Here is a 24,835-nt window from a genome sequence, read left to right as displayed (position 1 = left end):
TCCTCAGTTCAAGGCAAAAAAGCAAAAATTTTAACAATTACATATTTAAGTTTCAATTTTTTGCAATGAGACTAGCATCAGTTTGGAGTTGAAGGGTTCTGATCAAGCAGGAAGAAGGCATTAATGGTCAGAAAAAAGCGAGAGCGCATATTATTGCTGATGTGAAAAAGTATTGTGTAGAAATTAGTAAGGCCAATTTTACTGTATCAACTTTTAGGTAAGGTGACGGTAGCATTATGCTATGGTGCGATGGGATAATTATGAGATCATCAGCAAGTTCTTCAACTAAATCAAATATTATCTCCAATTTTAGATGCTTTAACACAAGAATCCTCAAAAAAAAAAACCTTAAAATGACACGAATGAGTAAGACATTTTTGATATTAAACATCTACAGTCATCTTCAATTTCCCCAAACCTCCTATCAATATTGGGGGATTATGCCTAAAAGCCTGATTTCTGATAGGAAAGAAACTATTTTAAAATCGCTGCAGAGGTGGGACTTTTTTTGCTTGTTTCTCCCATTCTTCTTTTGGTCCTTGCATCTTAGACCTCCTTACACAAATTTTACAGGTGCTGCTTTTTGAGTCACCTTGCTGCCGGAATCTAGGAGGGCTTCTTTGGTTTGGAGACCTCAACAAAAAAGACCTTCAAGATTCAGGTGGAAAAATGACTCCAATCAGCTTTGGAGGCTTGAAGAAACAATAATGATTCACTTACCTGCTTTCAAAATATCACCACCTCAAATAAAATAAGTCGGTAGACAACACCTTGGTGTCAACTTTGATTTAGACTTGACTGTTATCCATAGTAATGGTGAATAACTTTGTGGGTTGGATTTTTTTTAGACTATATCAGTAAAAAGTTGATTTACCCAGAATGGCCAGAACCGTGTGATCCTTCAGAACCTCCATAGATCCTGAACAGACGAAGTATATCGCCTGGAGGGCGTCGCCCTGGCGGATGAGGAACTCTCCTGGAGCACAAAAGGAGGTCTTGATGATGAGTGAAAGGGAACGTAGACACCCCCTGCTGGCTGATTCAAACAGGGGCAGCTGCAGCAGCTCTTCATTCAGGTGCATAGCTATGTCGGCTCGTAGCTCATCTGGGAAATCCCTCAGCAGCTGCAGAGAAACCCAGTAGAAATCTATCACTAAATGTGCTTTACAAAGCCTTTAGAGACAATTGGTTCCCTCTGCTCCATTCTTGGACCATTCATGAGTAGGAAGGCAAAATAAACCTTTCACCTTCCCACATATATTCACAACTCATACACACATCTAGAAAACAGTCTTTCACTGGTGAATTCTAATTGTGGGTCAGGTTGAAAAGGATTTTGCTCTGAATTAATTTTTTTTTTCTCGCAAAAACATTTCAGCTTATGATATGTTATTATTGGATAAAGATTACATGAGTGAAATAATATGCAGTTTTAATATTTTTCTACTTTTGTTACCAGACTTTTGATAGCACTATTTGCCTGCACTGTTTGTTTTATATTGTTTTCAGCTGCTTTTTTTTTTTTTTTTTTACTCTTGAGGAACAATGACAAAGTGAGATAAGCCATTAAAATCTAATGTTGATACTGCTGACATCAAATGCTGAAACTACCAGTTCAGGATTAAACGATTTGATAATTATGACTGATAGTTAGGATATTATAAATATTTTTTCACCCTATTCAACGCTGTGAAAACTTATCTCAAAGCTTATCTCAAAGCTAAATGACAAAGCTTTTATGACCATCTGTTTTTACCAATTTTTATTATTTTATTATAAGAGGGAAATACTTTTTTCCAAAGAGAAGGGTTGGTTAAATGGATAAAATCATTAGAAACCTGCTTTTTGGATGTACTTTGGTGATCTTTGTTTGAAAGTGGGCAACTTTCAAAGTTTTTATCAAGACTGAAATTCATGAAAAAATGTAGCAAAGTGTGCATCTCATGTCTGAGGCCATTAATCTGTTAGTTTAAGGGTCAATTCTGGATGATGGGACGAAACATATAACAAAAAATGTCCTCTTCTTTGTGAGGTTTTCAAAACTGAAAACGAAACCTTTCTTTTACTACTTCGAAAGTCAATCGCCGAATGACACGTCTAGGGGAGTTTAAGAAATGGTTTGACATTTCCAGCCAAAATGTGAACATTCATCCCTGCCTCCTACCTCGCTGACATCTATGCCATTGTTGACGGACCAGGTGGTCTGGAAGCACTCCATCATACGCTGCTCCAGGGCTTTTGGGAGCCGATGCACACGGATGAAGTCCTTTAAGTCCTTGGTGCGGGTGTGGTAGAGAGAACGGCGGGAGTACATCCTCTGAATGATGGCGGTCACGTTCCCAAAAACCACAGCATGCATTAAGGCTACAGAGGAGACAGGAAAATGGATAAAAAAGGCTTTAGATAGTCTTGCTTGTAGACAAGCCCATGAATAACGGTTGGTTTTGTTTCTAGTTCAAACCATCTCTGTGTTAATTTGTTCATCAAAACCCTTTCCATAGCTCGCTGTAGGTGTAGTAGTTTTTGCTTTTGATTTCACTGTGGTATTTTAATGGTAGGGAGAACAACACCTATAAGCCACTAATGCATTAAATTAATACAAGTATTTCCATCTCACATGACCTTTAAAGGTCTTAAATGTTGGAGATCAAATGTCAATGGTGAAGCGAGCTGAGCATCCCGGATGTCATATCCCTGTGAAAGAAATTATCTCAGCAGCAGACTCTCCTTTTTCTTCCCCTTTGCCCTGTGACCTCTGGTCCTGATAGGCCAGACACACTGGTCTTCAGCTGTAGACACATTACGTGGCAACTTTTCCCTTGGTAGAAGTCTGATTTTGCAGGTAAAAATCATACTTCTACCAAGGGAATGAACGTAGTGTCCTTTTCATTGTGATTCTGATGTGCTCTGAAGGAGCTGAGGAAAAACTATCCAGTTTTTTGCCTGGTCGATCTTTGTTTGCAGCCTACGGAACAGTTCTGGGCCAACTGTGTCATCGAGGTGCTTCAGCGAAGCACAGAACTGCATCCCACTGGTTCCACCGCACTTTTATTGTATTGCCACTGGTATAAAGCGGCCAGCCAGCTCGGAGGAGACATGCTCATATAGCTTTTGCAATTAATCAAATTAAGCCCTGCAGATCTCTTAGAGATACCTGTTGGACCAAGTGGATTGTGCTTCTTAGCTGAACCAAATCAAACATCGTCCCTTCCTTTCCCCCGAAATAACACACAGAAACCACTCTTTTCCCCTCTTTTTATCTGCTGCTTACCAAGGTACTCCATGCTTGAGCGAGGTTAGAATGCATATTTTTTGCCCGTGTTGTTCATAACTTATCATACAGCTTAAGTTGTTCATTAATGGTCGAAATATGGGTGTAGTTATAGACTCAGACTTCAACCAGAGAAATTCAATCTGAAGCTAACTCTACCCCCAATCACATTAAGAACATCTCCAGGATTAAATCACTGTTCTCAACAGAACTGCAAAAAACATATTCATGCTAGAATTGATTACTGCAATGGTGTCTTCACAGATTTGCATAAAAAGTCAGAAAGCTGCAGCTGATCCACAATGCTGCTGTCTGTGTCCTCGATAAAACTAAGAAAGTAAAGCACTCCAAAAGTTGGAACCCCGGCTCCCTGTCTCTCAGAGATAAGACTTAAAATGCTTCTGTTAGTTTATAAAACACTGAATGGCTTAGCACCAAAATACCTGACAGATTGTTGTTAGTGTATCAGCTGCCCAGGTTTTCTGGCTCAAATCTACTCAAAATGCAAACGCAAACCAAACATAGAGAAGCAGATTTTAGGGTTTCAGTTTTCTGATATTTTATTCCTGATTAGTAGAGCAAAAAAAACTAAGATTAAAATCAAGTTTAGAAATGGACTTGGCTATGAATGTGCTATCTGAGCATTACTTATTCAGTTTACAGTCCAACTTTTCCTCTTTTTTGTCTAACATTTTGTTAGTTTTTATACTCATTTTTAGTCTCTTTAGGTATCGTGCCACTGCAATGTACTTTTTTTCCCTTATGTGTAGCACTTAGACTCTTCATGCTAATGAAATGTGTTATATAGATAAACTTTACTTGTCTTTAGACCTATGACAGTATTTGTCATGGTCTTGCTTCTGTTAAGTTTTCTTTTGAGTATTTAGTTTCACTTTGATTCATGTTTTTCTTTGTTGCTCTCTTGTGTTGGTCCCCTTTTTCCCTAGCTCCCTTCTAGAATCCTTTATTCACACCTGCTCCCAATCGACTCATTAATCCTGTCTTAGTTCAGTCTCCCATATCTACTCTCCCTGTGCAGCTCCCCTGTGCTGGTTCCTCATCTTTTCCTGGCTCCTCATGCATGTTTTCCCTGAAGTCTCCAAAGTTCTGTTTTGTGTTTTTTTTCTATACTTTTTCTGTTGGTGTTTTTGGATTCCTGCCTCAGTAGCCTTTGAGTACTACATTAAAACTACAAGACTCACCTCTGCCTCATCGCCTCTGCATTTGTGTCCTCAAAACCTTAACCAAACCCTGACAGTATACATTTCCTAAGGATCAAAGTTTTCTTCCAACCCCTAAGAGAAGCACTTGCCATTTAAAGCAAAGCTGCCTCTACCATCTCGGTCCTGCCCATCTCACAACTCTGTTGTATCATACTAATTCTTAAGGCTGAGAAAAGTCTGAGTCTTATTCAGGCTAAAAAAAAACACATAAGCTAAAAACAAGAGGTTTCTGCCATGTGCAGATAAGCCGTTAAAAATCCACTTTAGCGTCTTTCCAACTAAAAATACTGTTAACTGCCTTAATGTTTAAGGTGTTTTTTTTTTTTTTTTTTATATGGGTCGACCAGCTAACAATCCCCTTTTGGCTCCCTTTGCACTGTCAAAGAAAAGCTGGGTCTAACCCTTAGCTGGCAAGATGCGTGGTCTCTGTCCCCCCACGGCTGCGAGTCTGGTGACACCAGATTATGCTGTCACCAGTGCTACATAAAGTAAAAAAATGGGGAGCAACATATAAACATTCTTTATTGTTTCACTCTTTTATATGTCCCAAACCCTCTTACTAGCGCTGTGCCATGTTTAACGAATGTGAACAGAGTTGTTTCGGCTTGTTGGATCAGACGTGGCTGGTGCGGTGTGTTGACACCATATGATGTGCTCAACTGTGTCGTCCAGGTGAACCCAGGTCTGGTGTTCCCACAACATGCCGGTCAGAGCCAAAGTGATTATAGCACAATTCACCTGCTGAGTTGTTTGACCTGGGTAGTCATGCGTCAGTGAGCTGTTCCCACTGCCACTAAAAGCCAATTGTACCTGGGTTTAAATGGGTTTTCGGGTAATGGGGTATTTGTCTAAAATTTGAGGCAGAAACTGTGTGCGCTGCCTCCCATTACCTCTCCTTGATCAGATAAACTGGGTGTTTAACAGGGCAGGCACAGCATGGCTAAGGTAGGTGCTTCCTAGACGTTCCATTATTGGGTAGATACAGTATCATCCATTTGCTTGTTTAACAAAGTTAATTTTTGCATGATATCAGCCCTTTTCATGGCATAATTTTCTAAATCCTAAAAACACAGGGAAAGTGTTAAGGTTCAGCCCACCTCCAATCAGCATGGTGCAAATAGAGAAGATCTTCTCAGAGTCTGTGTTGGCTGAGACGTTCCCAAAGCCCACGCTGGTGAGGCTGCTCAGAGCGAAGTACAGCGACGTGACATAGGAGCTCCTTACCGACGGCCCCCCACTCAGCATCATCCCTGAGCCATTCAGCTGCCTCACCCTGGTCCTGGTTCCGTTCCACAGGGCTGGACCCCCCACACCGGTCTCATTCAGATCCTCCAACCCTGAAGTGTTCCAGTGGCTGGAGTTGGCTGCTTTCACCGTATCCTGAGGTGAATCTGACAGTCCCAACAGGGAGGTGAGAGGAGTCAGGAAATAAGGAGTCCCCAAACGTTTGGCCAGTTCATGGAGCCAGCCTGAGGAGAGAACAAAGACCATCCAGAGGAGATTGTCAGTTTATTCAGAAAACTGAGGTGACCTTTACCTGAAGGCCTTACAGTGAAAACAATGTTTAAAGGGTAGAAATAACTCTGTGCTTGTGCATTTGGATGGACACTTATGCTTCCTTAACATTTCAGTTTCACCTTTCATGGCTTGTGGACACAGCTCCCATTTCCATTAATGTGAAGCTGCAACAGTATAACAGGCTTTAAGTGAAAGGCAACTGGACTTTCAGTCTTTTTACTTTTTCCTGAGGATGTTTCAACATGGCTGCTCAGTGGAGTAGTGGGCAGCACTGCTGCCTTGCAGCAAGAATGTTGCGGGTTTGATTCCTGGCCCGGGGTCTTTCTGCATGGAGTTTGCATGCATTTCCCCCTAAGCATGCGCGGGTTTTCTCCAGTTTCCTCCCACTGTCCAAATACATGACCGTTAGGTTAATTATTCTCCTTAAGCGTGTGTGTGAATGGTTGTTTGTCCTGTTTGTTTCTTAAAGGTTAGTTTTCAAGAATATAGCAGCTACTTGGAGCTTTAACCAAACTCCCTCAGAGCTACAGAACATATATAAAGTCACCACATACTATCCAAGATTACAATGTGCTTCCCAGAAACATGAAAACTAAAATGTCAGTGCTTCGGAAGTTAGGGTTGGTGTTTTTTCAAGGTAGCTAAAGAAAAGTACCTGGTAAGAATCCGTTTCTATTAGATAACTGAGAAACTTCAGAGTGCTGGTCATCCAGATGTTTTGTATCTCTTTAAAACTGCACCCATTTCTTTCCACTCGTTTCTAAAATTTAAAAAAAAGTATTTCTTAAAAATATAAAAAATAAAGTTGTAAAATTTCCTATTTATATTTTAGATTCACAAAATATAAAAAGTATGTCATGTTTCCGTTAGTTCGAAAAGTCTCTAAGTATGGTGAAATAGAACGTTAAATTCTATGGAAGTTGTAAACCGAAAAATCTTTAAGCTAAAGTGTATACACTAAGATTTGTGAATAATCTGGTAATTTCCAAAAAGTACTTAATATAATTTGGTTAATTAGTCCCAGGAATGTGTCTTTTAATACCTGAAGTAGTAATTTCTAAGTGCCTGTAAATATTGAAAAGTAACTTAAAAGTTAGAGCAAAGTTGATCATTACCATTATTTTTATCTGGATTTACTGATTAACACTGAATAATTTCTGTGCTGTAGACGGTAAAGTACCGTACTCTTCCTGCTACTACATGGTAATAATTCTGGTTAGGATTATGTGTCCGGATGTTCTGAATACATTCAATATGCACATGGAGATGATTTTCATTGGTAATTCTGAGTGTGGCATTATTTAAAATAGACTTTCTCAACATTGTTGCAGTATTAATGCAGCTAGAGGGGTACCAATAAAGGCTCCTGAATGTCTAATTGTGTTTTGCGATCTTTTAAAAGCTTTGCACACACATACTCATTAACACTGAGCGGAGTAGCAGAGCGCTGCTCATCGGAAGCACTTTTATCTTGCTCAATTACACACCCTTTGATTAATGCCCGACCCTCCTCACCATCTGCACTGCAACTCGCCCCCAGTCTATGGCCATATTTGCATCCAAGCAGAGAGCTTTGCATTTGTTTATGACTTTTTTTTTTATAGATTTGATTCAAATTCCTTGAGCAGGATAGAAACTACCACATCCACCTCGCAGTATTGTTGTTATGCACTGGTGAGCACAGTGGGAGAGGGAACGGATCTCCTGAATTAGAAGTGTTTTCTCAGGAAGGGGACGAGAAAACACAGAATGCCTGTATGCTCTACTGCAAAACAATCACTTGCTTCAAACTTTGTAGGTTTGGTCAATTTTTGTTGATGCAGTGTACTTGTTTGACTCCGCAATACGGTAAAAAACTCCCCTGAAATATAGATTTTTGTGAACTTAAGTGTGGTATTGCTTCTAAAGTGCCTCTGTAAGACAGAGACTGAAGTGTTGATAGAAAAGCCTTAACCCTTATATTATGTTGAAAAAAAATTACATTCATTATGTTGCGGGTCATTTTGACCCGCACTGTGTAAATACAAGCAAAATAGTCAAGAAAACAGGTTAAACCAATAACCAATTTATTTTAGATTACTTAAACATTAAGTTAAGTGACAAACCATACAGTTTTAATTCACACACTTTATTTAGGTTTAAAATGTTCCCTCTTCACAAATTTTGTTTTTTGAAATTTAGCTTTAAAATTAGCTAGTTACTAATATTTTGAACATTCAACAATTTTAAAGTTCTCCACATGATGGGAAGAATGTAACTGCTTTCTGCAGATGGAATTCATACATTTCACACAACATGTACTTGTTTTACTGTCCTCTCTGGAGGGACAGAGCTGTGATCTTTTCCTCTTCTCTTCACCCGTCTCCACTTTATGTTGGTTGGGTAGCGGGCAGTCTTGCCCTGGCAGCTGTATATTGCTGTGACTTAGTCCAGATTGTCAACTCCTCCTCTGGTTGAGCTATAATCCAGGATCATTTGTGCCTTCAAGTCTTTTCTTGTGCTCAGAGATACATCAGCTTGCATTATATTCATGATAAGAACCTTCTGTTCCCAACATGGTCAGCTTTCTTTTCTGAAGTTCTTCTCCAAACAGGTAGGACATAGAGGTTGTCACAAGTGATGTTATGACTTGCAGCCCTTCATTCATCTCCAGCATGAAACACATTCCCTGATTCTTCTAAGCTTTTCCTCCAGATAGCTTTCCAGTATACAGTATACTTGCATATATCATGCATAGCTGGATTTTGCACCTCAGGTTGCCCATATTATGATATGGGCATTCTGAGCAATGCTAATTGAATCTCTTCAATTCATGTGATTGCAAATCTGGTAGGACCAGGAGTTTTTATCAAATTAGCTGATTATAGTCTGCATCAACTCTGGTGTTGTGATGTTGTCACTCTTGCAGAAGATGATTGCCTCATTCCTGGGCTTTCATCTGTTCGGGGATAATAGAAGACTCTTCCTCTGAGTCCATCTCATAGTAGGAGAATTGATCATGTGGGTCAACAATAACTTTGTCTTCTGATTCTGGAATATCCTCTGCCTTAGAAACCTCTTGCTCTACATCACTATCCAAGTTCAAAATTTGTGAAAAAGACTACTCAGCTGTAATCCTTCAGGAGCTAAGTTTTTGGTGAGTTTTTTCATATAGATGACGTGAGAGCAGTGACAAGAACTAGTGTAAGAAAGTTCCCTCCCTTACCACACCTGGGTCTGGGTCTCAGAGGCAAATGAAAAGAGTAAGGTACATCAAAGAGCCATTTTTATTTACCTGAATGGCTACTTACCCACATTAAATTGTCCGGGTCAAATTGACCCATAACATCATATTTGTATACATACTCTGCACAGACACTCCACTATACATCAGAGTGGCCAGATTTTACATACATGTTCATGACCCCAGATGAGGAAAAGTCACCAAATTTCATGAAGAAGAAAAAAAGATAACCAGTACTTTCATCAACACAAAAACTGAAATGGGTCAAATTGACCCTTAACATAATATAAGGGTTAAAGATCTGAGTAGGAAAAACTGAGAGGCTTCAAATTAGTCCTCACATGATGATGAGATTTTACTACATCCATGCATGCATATATGTTGAAACAGAGAGACGTACCTACGTCCCAGGAGGCGGGGTTGTTACTCTCAATCTCGCTTCTCCCGATGAAGTACCAGACACAGGCCATCCAGTGGGCCAGGAGGGCGAACGTAGACATGAGCAGGGTCAGGACCACAGCACTGTATTGAGAGTAACGGTCCAGCTTTTGCAGAAGGCGAAGAAGCCGAAGAAGACGTACAGTCTTCAGCAGGTGAACCCCAAATTTCTGAAGGGAAGATGTAAACCCATTAAAAACACTTATTCGTTACCAATGGTTGGAGAAGAGACAATTTTTGCATGACTTTAATCCACCTTGAGGCTGAAAAATGTGTTAATCAGAACGACTTCCTGTGTAAAATTAAACTGTTAAGTAGTCAAAGTGCTTTATATGCTTGCAGCAGATAAAATATGCACAGTATTACATTTGATCAAAAATATATTTAGGTTGAAACAGATGGATGCTATTGCTGGTTATCTTAGCTGCAGTGTCCTGTTTATTTAACAGCTGAATTTGAATTACAATAGATGGGGAGATGGATTTTAAATCAGACCAGCTGGAGAGCCAATTCTCCACAGGTTGCTGATTTTTTATTTTTTTTCCCCAGAATTTCCATGTCTACCTGAAAGCTGCTGCAGGCAAAAAGCACACAAGCCCTACAAGAAGACTTCAAACAAAAGCTGTCATTTTTTTCTCAGAAAAGAATGAAAGAGCTGTTCTCCGAATTCGGAGCGGCGTTATATATAGCCATAGATTCATTTCTTAGAACACTTTTTTCCCATTTCATAATCTTAAGGTAATATTACTAGCAGTAAACAATTAACTCATAAAAAAAGGAAATAAACAGAAAACACTTGTAGTTTATATTTAGGAGCAGTTTCTACATTTTATCAAATAAGTGAGTCCTTAATGTTTTAGAGACTGCATGCCAGATATCAACCTCAAGTAATTAAGTGGATAGCAATTTTTATGTTTTAGACAAATATCTAAATTCTTGTATTTATACTGTATTTAGACTCTACATTTTAGTTTGTATAATCTCCAGGCTTTGGATTGTCTATAACTTTTTACACCTAAACATGGGAAATCCTTTCACCTTCTTATTTGCAGACTCACAATTCTATTATTAATTAAAATGATCAATAGAACTTAAGACTTTGAATGAGCCATTTTATCACCATCTCCAGTCTTTTACAACCTTGTTCTCTTTCAGGACCACTCTGTGCGTGCTAAAAAAAAATGTCCCACAGCATGATGCTGCCAACACCGTGACTTACATAGGTATAGTGCTTTCTGAGGCTAGTTTTCCTGAATTGTGAGCAGGACAGAAAGCTTGATTTTCCTTTCCAAACATGGCATGAGGAATACTGCAGAAATTCAAAGCAATAAAGGTCAGGTTAAGCAAGCCCCTCCCCTGAGCTGTGGGTCTTTGCAACCCCCCCAGCGTTATCATGGCTGCATTTTTAGATTTCTATTTGTAGAATTATACAAAGCATTCTTTATTTCTAGTTAAAAACTGCTCTACCTTCTATCAATTAGACAGGTGTGGATTTGTTATTAATTTTTTTTATTTTACCTTCATTTTACCAGGAAAAATATTAATTGACAGATTGAGAATCTTTTTTACAAGGATGTCCTGGCCAAGAAGTAAAAGAAGCACGAGGTGCAAAGACGGTATTGCATGTACATAGGAGTTATTCATTAAAGCATCACTAATGTTAAATGATTTAAAGCATAAAGAAATGAAACATGAATTGAAATTTATTTTAGCGTTAAATACAGAATATGCTATAATTCTCCAATTTGTAATAATTTGATGTAATTTGATTTGATGAGCCATTTATTATGTAGAGATTGAATACATTTGGTGATGCTCCACTCAATTCAGTTTGCGTTACCTGGAGCTTGGAGCCGACAAGTCTCCCGAGAATCGAATGGTTAATCTAGTTCTCTTAAACTGTAATTTCTATGCTAAATCCTCATGTATCAACCTAATCACCAGATAACTAATAAGGAGTTGCAAGATGGAGCCTGAAATCCTGTTTTATTTTAATTTTTTTCTGCCTTCAAGGGACTCCTGTGAAATAACTTTACAAAGAGCTGGAATTGAGGAAAATACAGTCATCTATAGACTAATTGCATGCACTTCATATAGTTTTTGTTGCCATGGCTTCAGCTGAACATTTGCAAGCTCTTTTAAAGTAGGCTTAAATCAATGGCTGTTGAGTCAAACAGCAGGGGGGGTGCTATTGTGTGTGTGTGTGTGTGTGTGTGTGTGTGTGTGTGTGTGTGTGGGTGTGGGTGTGGGTGTGTGGGTGTGGGTGTGTGGGTGTGTGGGTGTGTGTGGGTGGGTGGGTGGGTGGGGTCAAAGTCAAAGAGTGAGTGTTTGTAATCTATAGGTCTGTAGGTTTGTGGATGGGTATTATACTCACCACACTGATGTTGAAGGCGTAGAGAAGGTCAAAGGGCAAAGCTGCGATCAGATCCACAAACAGCCAGGAGGTGACGTAATGAATGCAAATGGAGCGGGGATCGTACACCACCTGACCAGACGTGCTAACATAGGTCGTTCTGAAATTTAGGACGATATCTGTAACATAAACGCAAAGCATCAACAGCTGAGCAATGGTTTATACTTGACTGTTAATTCTACACAAACTATTGGGAAATACTGCTGTTTATTTATAAAATTTAACATAAACACAACATACGCACTGGGTGGACATGGCTGACGCTCTGGCACTGTGAGGTTAACCAAAATTCCCGCTCTAAATCTGTATATTAAGTATCTCTCCGGAAGGAGAAAGTATCTTTCCTTGTATTTATTCAGATACTGGAAGTTTCCTTCCATGTTGGCCCAGATTACCCATGAATAACGTGGGGGTAAAGAGTATCCATCCAGCCTAGGAGTTTGTTACAGATGGGATGTGAGCTTGACCTGGTTTGTAAAATTGTACTGGGAAATAAATCACTCAGACAGTCAACAGCATATTCTGACAATGGGGGTCGTTTCGAAGGCCAGGGCTAATGGATAACACATGCTGCATAAACTGTACGGTTCTTCAAGGAAGTCTGGCTTCATGGTTGTCTAACAAATCAGCATAAGATGTGGATGGAAGTACAATCAATCATAAAGAGTTAATCGAGAATGAAAAGGTTGTTTTTCTGAGCCAAAGACACCTTCTATAACTGAAATTCCTGTTTAAAGCAAGAATATCAATGTAATGTTTGTACACATAGCTAAAATATCACAAAATGCGATAAGAGAAACCCAAACCCGGCTTACCAATGATGAAAAGTATCTCCACCAGGATGTCGCTGACACTTGGAGGGTTCCTGGCTGCTGAGACACCATCCTCTCGTATCTCTACGGCAGTGAAACAGACGTTGTAGGGAACAGTGACGGCTACATAGAATGTGGCCAGAAGGATGAGCCAGTCCCAGCCAGCCTTGAATGCACCATAGTGAAGCAGGATGAAGCGCGACTTTTGGATGTCAGCCACCTTATACTCCGGAATCGGGTTAGCATTGGCCCCAAGAACGCTCTTGGAACACAAAGGGAAGAACAGTCAAGATGTATTGAGGTTAAAAATTAGTTCTGTGAATGTTTGAAAATGTATAATTTACTATACACTTTAATTACGCCCACCAAAGCCTCCAAACTTATTGACTTGGCTAACAGCGCTAAGTAATAGAACCCCATTAAGTAGTAGCCATTCAAAATTTCTACATATTCCTTGATGGGCCCTTGGCTAATCCTTGGCTGTTCCCCTACAATTCCTTTTTAAACATTAATCTTTGTACTAAAATATTCTTTCTGTCATGATATGTGTAAATTAATTTCTAAATAGAAGCATCATCTTCTGGTCAGACCCTGTAATTCAGTGAAAGGGTGGAGTCAGAGTAAAATAATACGCTGCCCAGGAAAAGGAGGAGCTCACAACACTGGCTGGGAGTTAAGAGGGGATTTTGCTTGGAGTTGTAAGGAAGTGGGCTGCCATTCAGCTGGCATTTGACTGGGAAGGGCCATTTTGAATGGCTCCTACTGTACCCTTACGGTATGTCTCACATTGTTGATCTTCAGTTTGCTCTTGGTCTTGTCCTGTTTCTGAAGATGTCCAGACAGCTGATAGAGGACAGCTCGACTCCGCCGGCGCTCCATGTTGCACCCTGGAGGACGGCTGACGTGACGGATCTCAAGGCCCATTTCCTCATCTGTAATAATGCACAGAAAATATCTATAAACTGATTTTATGTGTCCTAAACCAGACCATCATAGGTAGGAAACAAAACAGAGAGATTAGAAAATTAAAAGTCAAAGGAAATACAGTTTGAGGATTACTGTTGTTCAGCTTAAATGTGCATTTCTCAAGCGGAAAAAATATCAGTACATTTACTGTGAAACATTTGCTAAATGTTATTGGCCAGGGAGAAAGAAATTAAGAGTTTTAACTAGTGTTGCGCCGATGCCATTTTTTGGCCCCGATACCTGGCTCTGCAGTATCGCCCGATACCGATACCATAATAAAGTAAAATTATTGCCATCATGGCTTTGTCAAGCTGCTGCCTACCTTTGTGAAGCACTAAAAAATCTAATACAAAGTGAATCCAGTAGAACTTTTTATTGCCTACCAGGAGTGGGTGACAATAGTTGAATAAACTTATGGCTCTCAAAATGGTATCGGTGCACTATTTTTTTGGTACTCGCCGATACCGATACCACCATTTTAGGACAGTATCGGGGCCCCGTCCGATACTGGTATCGGTATCGGTGCAACACTAGTTTTAACTGCTTTGTAAGTAATTCTTGGTCTTATTTTTATCATAATTGCTATAACTACTAACTTTTAGATATAAGTTTTCAAGTCCGAATCGCCCTATACCAAAGGTAACGGTAAAATATGCTGATCCACCATAAAGCCATGATGGGTTTTCTTAGTTATTTGAAGCCAGTAGCTTTGATTTCTTAAAATTTTCTTTTACCATTTGTAAGGTTTCCTTCATTAAGATTATCAGGGCTATTGACCCACTTTGAAGAAGAAACCTTAGTTTAGCTTAGATGATGTCATAGTCCATTACTACTATTAAGTTATCACCTTTATCTTAAGACATCGATTTATTCATCTTATTGTCTCACGTTATAATATATCAATATGATACATTTTACAATACATTAGTGTCATCTACCCTGATATCCATATATTTTCCTCTTAATCAAACATGGCCTTGTTTAATAACGTCCCTAAAATTTTATGGGTCTTCCTTTCAACATTTCCGGGCATAGCCTGATGTTCAAATTTTTTTATTAGCATTTTTATAATTTGCATTACAAAGGGATTAACAATTATGACTAACAAGAAACCAAGCAGCTTCTGGCAGAGAATGTGTAACTCTTGACAGTATGGAGAAGGTCTAGGAATTGGAGCCATAACAAATTAATCACAGCTTCAAATCTTGCAATCCTTTCTAGAAACAGAATTGATATGGTTTGGGGAAAGAAAAACCTAGAAGGAAATGGTTCTGTGGAAAAACAGACTGTGAGAAGTTTGTGTTTGAGGATCAGCATTTGGTTCATGCATTCATAATTTAGGGCTCCTTTGAGCATATTTTCTTTTCATCCCATTGTAGTTCATAGAAATCGGAGAGAAGGCATAGACTAGACTTCCATGTGTCCTACAAGTCCTGTATTCTAACTGGGTTTGCCAGGAAAGTATTTGGGTTTTCTTGGGATTGTAATGGGTTTATTGTAGCATTTTAGGATGTCAATGCGCTAAAATTGGACTCAAACTTAAAAGCACTTTGCAGATGTAAAACGTGACAAACTTCATATTTGAAACAACTCACAACCTATAAAAACACCTGAGAGAACAACCCAATAAAAGTCTAACTTAAATTTGAACAACATATAACCATCTTTAAAATATGAATACTTCTCAATTCCGTATTTCTGAGGTTTATAGGTTTTTATCTTCCCAAATAGTCATCGTAATAAAACCTATACCGCAAATCTCCACAGAATCATTTAGTGTGAATTGTAGTGGAAACTGATTTTTCTCCATTTTCTTGCTCACCTGGATCAGAATCATTTCCATGGTCCAGGTCCTTATTCTGTGTGATATCCTTATGCGAGACCAGGAACAAAACCACCTCGCTCTTCTCATTCTTGATTGGAACGATGTCCAGCAGACACCAGAACTTGGATCCTTTTATTATAGAAAGTCAAATATCAACATGTCAGTTCTTAAAAGATATTTCAGTGTCAAAGGTGTGTCTTTTCCCTCCCCCGGTGATGCTGCCTTACCGCTCTTCTTGTACAGAACAATCTCTGTCTTGAACTCCCGCCGCTCATCCAGAGCCTTTTGCATCTGTGAGGTGATGAGGTCGCTGGTCTCGCTGCCGTACAGGAAGTGACACATGCAGCTCTTTTGCATCAGCTCACCACGGGCAAAGCCGGTCAGCTCGCAGAAACCATCGGAGCAGTAGACAATTGGATAGACAGATTGGACCTGTGCATTTCCGAGAACGAAGTTACTGTCTGTGTACAGAGAAGGAAAATGAAGTACACACAGAGAAAGGACAGAGGATTAGTACATACACAGGTCTGCAACAAAACATTTATAAAGCCATTTCTAAGGCTTATTGATTCAAAGTGAGAAGAATCTTTCCATCATTTGACTCATGACACAAAAGGTCTCATACAAATTATGTAGCATGATCTTAAACCGGCCAGTGAGGCTGGATTAAAACAAACCTGAAAAACAAGAACAGACCAGAGTTCCTCTGGATTGATCTAAAAGTTGTATAATGGTGGTTTGCACCCCCAAGAGTGGAACTTCCATATAATAATTTCTTCTATACATTGGGCCCAATTTTGTTTGATTTCGTTGCCTTCCGATTATTTGGGGCCAGGTCAGAGTGGAAGCAATCTCAGCAGAAACTCTGCTGGAGGACTCCTCCAGCTTAACTGGGAGGAGCAAAAGGTGTTTCCAGGCCAGCTGAGAGACATAGTGTCTCCATCATTTCCCTGGGCTTCCTCTTCCTGGGGCATCCAAAACAAAAACGATAAGCCTGTCCAGGATGACGCACCTCCTCACCCTACCTCTGGGAGAGGTACCCTGCAGACAAGGCGTATCTCGTTCTGTTGATCCTGATCTAGATTTCATGACCATAGGAGAAGGTGGGAACCTAAACTAAATGGTAAATCAAAAGCATTGCCTACGCTATGTAGCGTCCGCATTGTAATGGGAGTAACACCTATCTGACAGCTCTCCATTCGCCCCTTAAACAGGACCCCAATATACTCCTTGAGAAGTCACCTTAAAATACATGGGTTTCAGTGCTCGGGTGATTCGAGAGGCTAAGTGCAGGGAAGGGTCTGTCAATGCAAACGGCTTCTGAATAACAGTTCAGAAAAAGAACTGATCATAAATCCCTTATGATTGCCCGGTAATGCAGAGCCGGAACTTCACCCTGGAGCCAGGCCTGGGGTTTGGGTTCATCACTGAGCCACTGGTGGTCAAGTTTCTCCTTGTGGGACCAGGCCAGGCCAAACTGGAGTAGTGATGCGAGAACATCTCCAAGTCAGCCCATCATCTGAAGGGGGGAACCATGTGGCACGGGTGCAAAGAGGATTGGGCAGCAGTCCATTGCAGAGGCCTTGGCGACCTAATCCATGGACATTTATATTTAATATATGGAAACCAAACTTGATACCACATGGAAGAGTTTTCTTTGTCTGCTGGTGAACAACCCGACAGGGAATGAGTTACAGTAGTCATATCTGCAACAGATTACACTCAAAACAGCAGGATTTAGCTTCACTCGCACCTTTAAACAGCTACTTGGACCAATATAATGCCAAACAAGGTAAGGCCTTGATAATTAAATAAAACATTACCTTGCTTCATTAAGGAACCCGTTAAAGAGCATCAGGGAAGAAAAAAATCCCTCTTTCCACAAGACACGCACACTTCTAAAATGTCCCTTTTTTTGTTTTTGCTTTAGTTGTAAAAAGATTGTGTGCAGCTCTGATCCACTGCTTTGTGCTTTGTTTTCTCTCCATTAATATTATTCTTCTCTTACAAAATACAGACACTCTCTTGTATCTGTTATTATACCAATGCTTCCTCTGTGGTCACAATAACCGCAGAAATCTTTGCAAATAAGTTTGCACCTGACTTACAAGCATGCTAAACAAGAGTCTGCAGCTGCAGTTGAGTTTCCGATTTGAAAACTCTCCATTCATGTGGTAAATATTCACATTTGCATATCCTGCAACCATAAATTTGCCTGGATGTGTCGTTAGACTATGATCTGCATACTGATGAAGGTACTCAAGCAAAAATGGTTTGCTGGCGTTGTCTGCTGAATTACAAATGCAAATCACTTTGTAATTTCTTTGAAGATCTGTTCTCCATGTACAAACAAGTTTGCACGAGTTTGGAGACAAAAATGTGCCTTTTTTTGTCCTGAGAATATATAAACTTCTGATAATCTGAAACAGAAAAAATCTGTAGAGGAGGGACACATTTTATATACTGAACATTTCTTAGAATTAAGGTTTCCTTCTGCTTGTTATTAGACAAGGCCAGTTGTATGAATGTGGAGCAGTTTTGGAGTGCATTTTTAAAGAAAAATTACACTACTCGCTCAGTTGTTTTTACGGTTCATGATTTATTAAGCCAAGAGGTTTTGACCTACAATTTCCTGAAGATTTCATGCTAATTCACAGGATACATTCATTCATAGCCTCCTTTTCACTCTCACTCTGTATTTGGGTCTAAGCCCTAGAGAGTAATTGATCTCTCAATGAAGAGGTTTCTTTGAGAAGAGTTTAACAAGACTGCAGCTTTCAATGAAACTCATATTACCGTACCTCTTAAATGTTTTCTTCTACTCTTCCTCCCTCTAGTCCCTCTATAATATTTTAATTCAGCAAACCATTGCTATTGAAATCTGAAATAATATTGCTTTGGGCTGCAGAAATAGCCTGCAACTATAAGGCAAAGGGGATATAAAAAGTGATTTATACATGTCAAACGCCTGCAGCTTACATATTAAAATTGATCACAGGGTTTCTACAAAGATTTGAGCAATGGATCATCATGGGGATTTGGGAATTATCCATCAAAAATCTCCTTGTATTATATGGTGGTGGTTTTGTGAGTGATATATTGTTGAATATTTATTATAAACTTTCTCACTTATAGAAAGGATGTTATTTCTGTTTCATTAATTCACTTCATTTATACAGTGTCTATTCATACCCATTGCATCTTTCCACTTTTTACAGGTATTACAGATGTTTTTCCATCTTACTTTTTGTAAAATGGTTTAAGCTTAGTGAGATTGGAAAGAGAAAATTATACAAAAACTTTATCTCCAGTCTTGCAGAAATGTCTCAATCCAGATCTAAGTGTGTGCTTCATCTTAGACGATCTAACGCATGCTTATTACATCTAAACCACTCAACTGTAGCTCTGGTTGCTTAATGTCTTCGGTTTCAAACAGTTCAAACATTGATGTTACTACTTCAACCTGCTACAAAACTTTAAATTAGAGCAGGGACATTTAATGGCAAGACACACAGAATAAAATGATCAAATTTAGTAAACACAAATACAGGTAATTATTGATCATAAAACGAAGAACTCAAATGAGAGGAATCTGTTTATTGTAAAAGAGGAAAAACTGTGGAATATTAATTGCATAGATGATAAGGAACACTAATTCATATGTTTCCATCATTTTCCATAAAGAAATTAATTGCACCTCACTAAAATGATCTAAAGCCCTGGTATGACTTAGAAAGTCAAGAAATTTCAATGCAAAACTGATTTAGATTTGGATCTAGTTTGGAGCAGCTCTTAAATCTGATCCAAAACAGCCACACCCTTTCTATATCAAACAGCTATTTATATATGTGTAAATTACATGATCAACAACAGAGAGAAATTGCTGATTATGCGCCCCTTCACCTCTCCCCCACAACCCTTTGAGATCATGTGGTGGTGTGTGTGTGTGTTGGGGGAGGTGGAGGTCTACGCCCTTGACTGATTGCTTTCATTTGAATCGCGTGGTCATCTGTTTGATGGGGAGAGCCTAAAGATAGAGAGGCAGATAAATCAACTTTCAGGAGCACAGAAAGTGGAGAAAGACGAAGATCTGGCAGGGGTTATTTAAGCAAAATCATTTAATCGTTTATGCATTGAAAGTATGCATTAGTAAGATTTGTAAATTATTTAAAGCTAATAAGTACTGTAATGCTTATTTGACCATATGACTTAGGAGAGAAAATGCAGGCAAAGGGTGAAAGAGACCTTTAATGAAGTTGGATGGAAAAATTAAAACCTAAAGGCCCAGAATGGTGTGATTTTCTCCTGATCACCCATTCACTGTGTCCTGTTGGGGAAAGTGGTGCAGGCGGACATGGCAAGTCAGTCACCAGAGGAAAGAATGTGGAATAGAGAGGTGAGGGTATGGAACTGAGATTACATATGCAATGCATTATTTGAAAGCTAACATCCTGAGATTACATATGTATTAATCCTGAGATTACATACACTATATTGCCAAAAGTATTTGCTCACCTGCCTTGACTCACATATGAGCTTAAGTGACATCCCGTTCCTAATCCATAGGGTTCAATATGACGTCGGTCCACCCTTTGCAGCTAGAACAGCTTCAACTCTTCTGGGAAGGCTGTCCACAAGGTTTAGGAGTGTGTTTATGGGAATTTTTGACCATTCTTCCAGAAGCGCATTTGTGAGGTCGCACACTGATGTTGGACGAGAAGGCCTGGCTCTCAGTCTCCGCTCTAATTCATCCCAAAGGTGTTCTATCGGGTTGAGGTCAGGACTCTGTGCAGGCCAGTCAAGTTCATCCACACCAGACTCTGTCATCCATGTCTTTATGGACCTTGCTTTGTGCACTGGTGCACAGTCATGTTGGAAGAGGAAGGGGCCAGCTCCAAACTGTTCCCACAAAGTTGGGAGCATGGAATTGTCCAAAATGTCTTGGTATGCTGAAGCATTCAGAGTTCCTTTCACTGGAACTAAGGGGCCAAGCCCAGCTCCTGAAAAACAACCCCACACCATAATCCCCCCTCCACCAAACTTTACACTTGGCACAATGCAGTCAGACAAGTACCGTTCTCCTGGCAACCGCCAAACCCAGACCCGTCCATCAGATTGCCAGATGGAGAAGCGCGATTCGTCACTCCAGAGAATGCGTCTCCACTGCTCTAGAGTCCAGTGGCGGCGTGCTTTACACCACCGCATCCGACGCTTTGCATTGCACTTGGTGATGTATGGCTTGGATGCAGCTGCACTGTTCTTGAGCTAATCTGAAGGCCACATGAAGTTTGGAGGTCTGTAGTGATTGACTCTGCAGAAAGTTGGCGACCTCTTCGCACTATGCGCGTCAGCATCCGCTGACCCCGCTCCGTCAGTTTACGTGGCCTACCACTTCGTGGCTGAGTTGCTGTCGTTCCCAAACACTTCCATTTTCTTATAATACAGCTGACAGTTGACTGTGGAATATTTAGGAGCGAGGAAATTTCACGACTGGATTTGTTGCACAGGTGGCATCCTATCACAGTTCCACGCTGGAATTCACTGAGCTCCTGAGAGCGACCCATTCTTTCACAAATGTTTGTAAAAACAGTCTGCATGCCTAGGTGCTTGAATTTATACACCTGTGGCCATGGAAGTGATTGGAACACCTGATTCCAATAATTTGGATGGGTGAGCAAATACTTTTGGCAATATAGTGTATGTATTAAAACTCTTCTATTGCATTTGCCCATCAATAAATAAGATTAAACATGTAAACAGAAAACATTAAAACAACACAATGTAACCTTTGACCAAAGTATTAGCTTTATTTGAAGGATTAAACAGATATTTCACGTCAATTTGACCACTTGAAACCCACCGGGTCGTTAGTCGGGGTAATAACTCAGAATGCATAAAATTCCACCGGTAAAATTTTTACCAGCAGGTGGAGCCATTGCGCGCAGCTCCAAGCTGACACAAAAAGTTCCAAACCCCACAGCTCTGGAACTGTTATAGCTAGAGGTCTGAAATTTTCTGCATTTGTGGTTGACATGATGTACAACAAATATAATACAATAAAACCTGCTTTTTCTCAAGAATGTTTTTATTACTGCTGTTCAAAAAAGACCCATCATTTCCGAGAATAAAAAAACAACAACTTTGAGTCATGTTTGAACTGATGCAGGTTGGTCTGTGTTTTAGACACCCAATTTTAATTTATATAATAGAAAACTAAGGATGTTAGCTTTCAAATAATGCATTGCACATATAATTTGGGCTTACAGTTCCTAAGTTATTTGCTTTCCCATTTGAGTATGCAAAATAGGCGAGGATTAACCAAATTGAGGTGGATGTTAAGAGGTTAAAGCACTTCTCAAACCTGGGCTGTAACTTTTGAGGGTCTGATCCACCCCTAGTGTAAGGTTCCAGAACAGAGGACCCAGTATTTAGGCAAGAAGGACACTGGATGATATGAAAACCTTTATTTATCAACGGGCTGTGGATCCGTATCAGCGGCTAGGGCGTCTATAATAGGAACATCTACAAAAGAGAAACACAGGTTAGTGACCACGATAATCTGATGAAGGATGATTATGCATGAGTCACTTACCTGGTATGACAGCTCAGTCTGTGCCCAGAATAGGAGGAGGATTCTAGAGAGTTCCAGATGCAGAAGCCTAGATAGCTGCAGAGCTGATAGGAGATCAGATCCGAGCTGACAAAGAAAGGCGGCATAATCCACAGGGCGAAATCAAGAGGCTGATCAGGTTCAGTCCATAGAAAAATCCAACAGGAGCCCGAAAACAGGCCAGGCAAACAGGTCAGACAAGGGCAGGCAGGTTCAAAGGTCCAGACGCAGAAAGGGATCATGCAATCAGAACACTATGGAAACACAAGAGAACTCTCAACACCTAAGGCTCAAGAATAATCTGGCACTGATGGCTGGAATCAGGCGACATAAATAGGAGCAGGAACAGGTGGATCAGATGAGCAGTGATGAGAAAACAGGGCGGAGCTAGACAGGTGAATGGAATGAGCAATCAAGCCAGCCATCAGCGGCAAAAATGTGTGACCTTAAACCCAGCTGTAGCTCCTTTTAAACATCAGAACTAACTAAGCTAATAGTTGTTGTTAAGCAAGAAAATAGCGATGAGCATTTCCTGAACAGAAATATCTTTGGTTTTCTCTCATAGGATTTTAACATAATGGGATCATTGTGGTCTTGTCTCTAAATTAAATCCATGACTTCTAAATCTCTGTTTGAACAGCAGGCTGAGCAAAACAAAAACATAAAATTATTTCAAAGTTTATGGTTAGTTATGGAAGATTATATGCAGCTGATTTTAAATCAAAAACACCAAGCTTGTAAACAAGCATAAAGTTATCAGGCAGAGATTAAAGCTGTAGTTCTTACAAGCGAGTTGACAGCCTGAGGTATTAGAACAATCTTGACAATGCCATAATAGAATGTAGAGAGGTATAACTAGTGACTCACTCAGCAGAGGCATTCATTCAAGTGAAATAATTAAAGCCCCAGTATAAATGAATCCAGAGGACTGAGCTCTCACTTTGAAGAATATAAGCAATAAAAAGTGATGGAGAACAGGGAAGAAAATGATGGAGTGAGGACGGACAGAGCAGAGGATCAGCTGAACTGTGGTTAATAACATTTTATGATTGGCATATTAACAAAGAATGTCAGATGTAATCTAAGCATTAATCTGACAGCCGGCTTCTCTGAGCTGAGGAAGGCGCATTTCCAAGGATGAAGTATACAGCGTGTAAATTAGGATTGGCAACGGGCAAAATAAAGTTAATGTTGTTTTTAAAAATGATATGTTTCTAGTTAGAATGTAAGTAAGAAGAAATAGGGATTTAATTTTGTACATGCATATATATATTTGGGTTGCAGCAAATAATTTTTTTTCGATTAATCGATTAATTGGATAGCGAAAGGTTCCTTAACGAAGACTTTTTTTTTTTTTACAAAAATGAAATCAGGTGAAATTAAAAGTTTTTCACTTTAGGAGTTCTGGATAAATATTATATTTAATCTTAAATGCAAAATAATCTGTTTGCTTTATATATATATATATCTTGATCTTTGCAGGGATGCAAGTTAGAAAATGGAAATGGCATCAAATGTTATAACATAAAAAAAACATTTCTTTTTTTTACTTATGTAGTTGTTTAAATTTGTAAACATTCACAGCTGGACTAATTAATTAATGATGAATAAGCTTTTCTCAGTGTCCAGCATTTTGCAGGCTCAGCATGATTCATGCAGTCTGTGACAATTGAACAAACAAGGAAACTCGCCAGCAGTTTTCCAAAGAATACAGTTTCATTTTTCCTAAAAATGCAGAATGATACTAAATGTGTCTTTTCAGAATGTTTGAGAAATACTTGATCTTAAATTTTAGAATGAAGAGGTTTTTTTCTATAAAAAGCTTTATCATATATGGCACTCAATTATCCGCTTTTGGGCAAAAGCTGAAGGCTGAATGTAATGTAGCGCACTCAAAAATGTCAGATTTGATCTTTTATTTTCTTTAAAAGCTTTTTTCCAGGCTGCTTCAAAGTGTCCTTATTGGAGCTTTTCTTTTATTATTCTTTTGTTTACATGATCCCAGAACCTTTGCAATATTAATGAGTTGCTGTTTCTTAAATAGTGATTAATGTCTTCCACTCTAAATGGGACCCATGTTTAAAAATGTATACGTTTTAGTATTTTCTTACACTAATGTATATGATTAAAGGACAAACTGCAATCTGTTGTTTTTTTGCTGGTCAACATTACAAAAAATTACATAACAACATGTAGCTTTGATGGTACCTACAGGCAAACTCTGATTGGTTAATAAGCCCTTGAACAGGACTCCTCTATCAGATTCCAACTCGTGCCTTAACAACATAACATTCAATAACATAACTTTAGATCAGGAGAATTTGACCCTGAGACAAATTTTTGAATTTAAATTAGGGAATTTTTAATTGGACTAATCAATTAACATAAATATAGCTTCATTTACACTACCTCTCTGAAACCGAACCATTCTGAGTGCGGACCGAGCTTGGATCAGTTAACCTTGCCGAGCTTGGTTCCTTACGACCATTTATACATCACGCTAGTACGGTTCCTCGCCTCCTGTTAACAGTACTAC

At 39.4% G+C, this 24,835-nt stretch overlaps 1 protein-coding gene across 1 annotated transcript in view; it reads right to left on the bottom strand.

Moving 5' to 3' along the window:
* Positions 1–24,835, bottom strand: part of LOC119792297 (potassium voltage-gated channel subfamily H member 8-like) — a 63,125-nt gene that overhangs the window by 20,651 nt on the left and 17,639 nt on the right. The window contains exons 2-10 of the mRNA XM_038298880.1: positions 15,917–16,150; positions 15,687–15,818; positions 13,685–13,830; positions 12,902–13,160; positions 12,048–12,205; positions 9,636–9,843; positions 5,592–5,963; positions 2,165–2,364; positions 875–1,124 (exon numbers count right to left, since the gene is read on the bottom strand). Coding sequence (XP_038154808.1) covers positions 875–1,124; positions 2,165–2,364; positions 5,592–5,963; positions 9,636–9,843; positions 12,048–12,205; positions 12,902–13,160; positions 13,685–13,830; positions 15,687–15,818; positions 15,917–16,150 — 1,959 coding nt within the window. The remainder of the gene's footprint in view (positions 1–874; positions 1,125–2,164; positions 2,365–5,591; positions 5,964–9,635; positions 9,844–12,047; positions 12,206–12,901; positions 13,161–13,684; positions 13,831–15,686; positions 15,819–15,916; positions 16,151–24,835) is intronic.

The sequence above is a fragment of the Cyprinodon tularosa genome, unplaced genomic scaffold (genome assembly GCF_016077235.1).
Source record: "Cyprinodon tularosa strain WSP-4 unplaced genomic scaffold, ASM1607723v1 ctg417, whole genome shotgun sequence".
Taxonomy (NCBI): Eukaryota; Metazoa; Chordata; class Actinopteri; order Cyprinodontiformes; family Cyprinodontidae; genus Cyprinodon; species Cyprinodon tularosa.
Note: the sequence above shows the minus strand (reverse complement) of the source record. Positions and strands in the feature narration are given on the sequence as shown.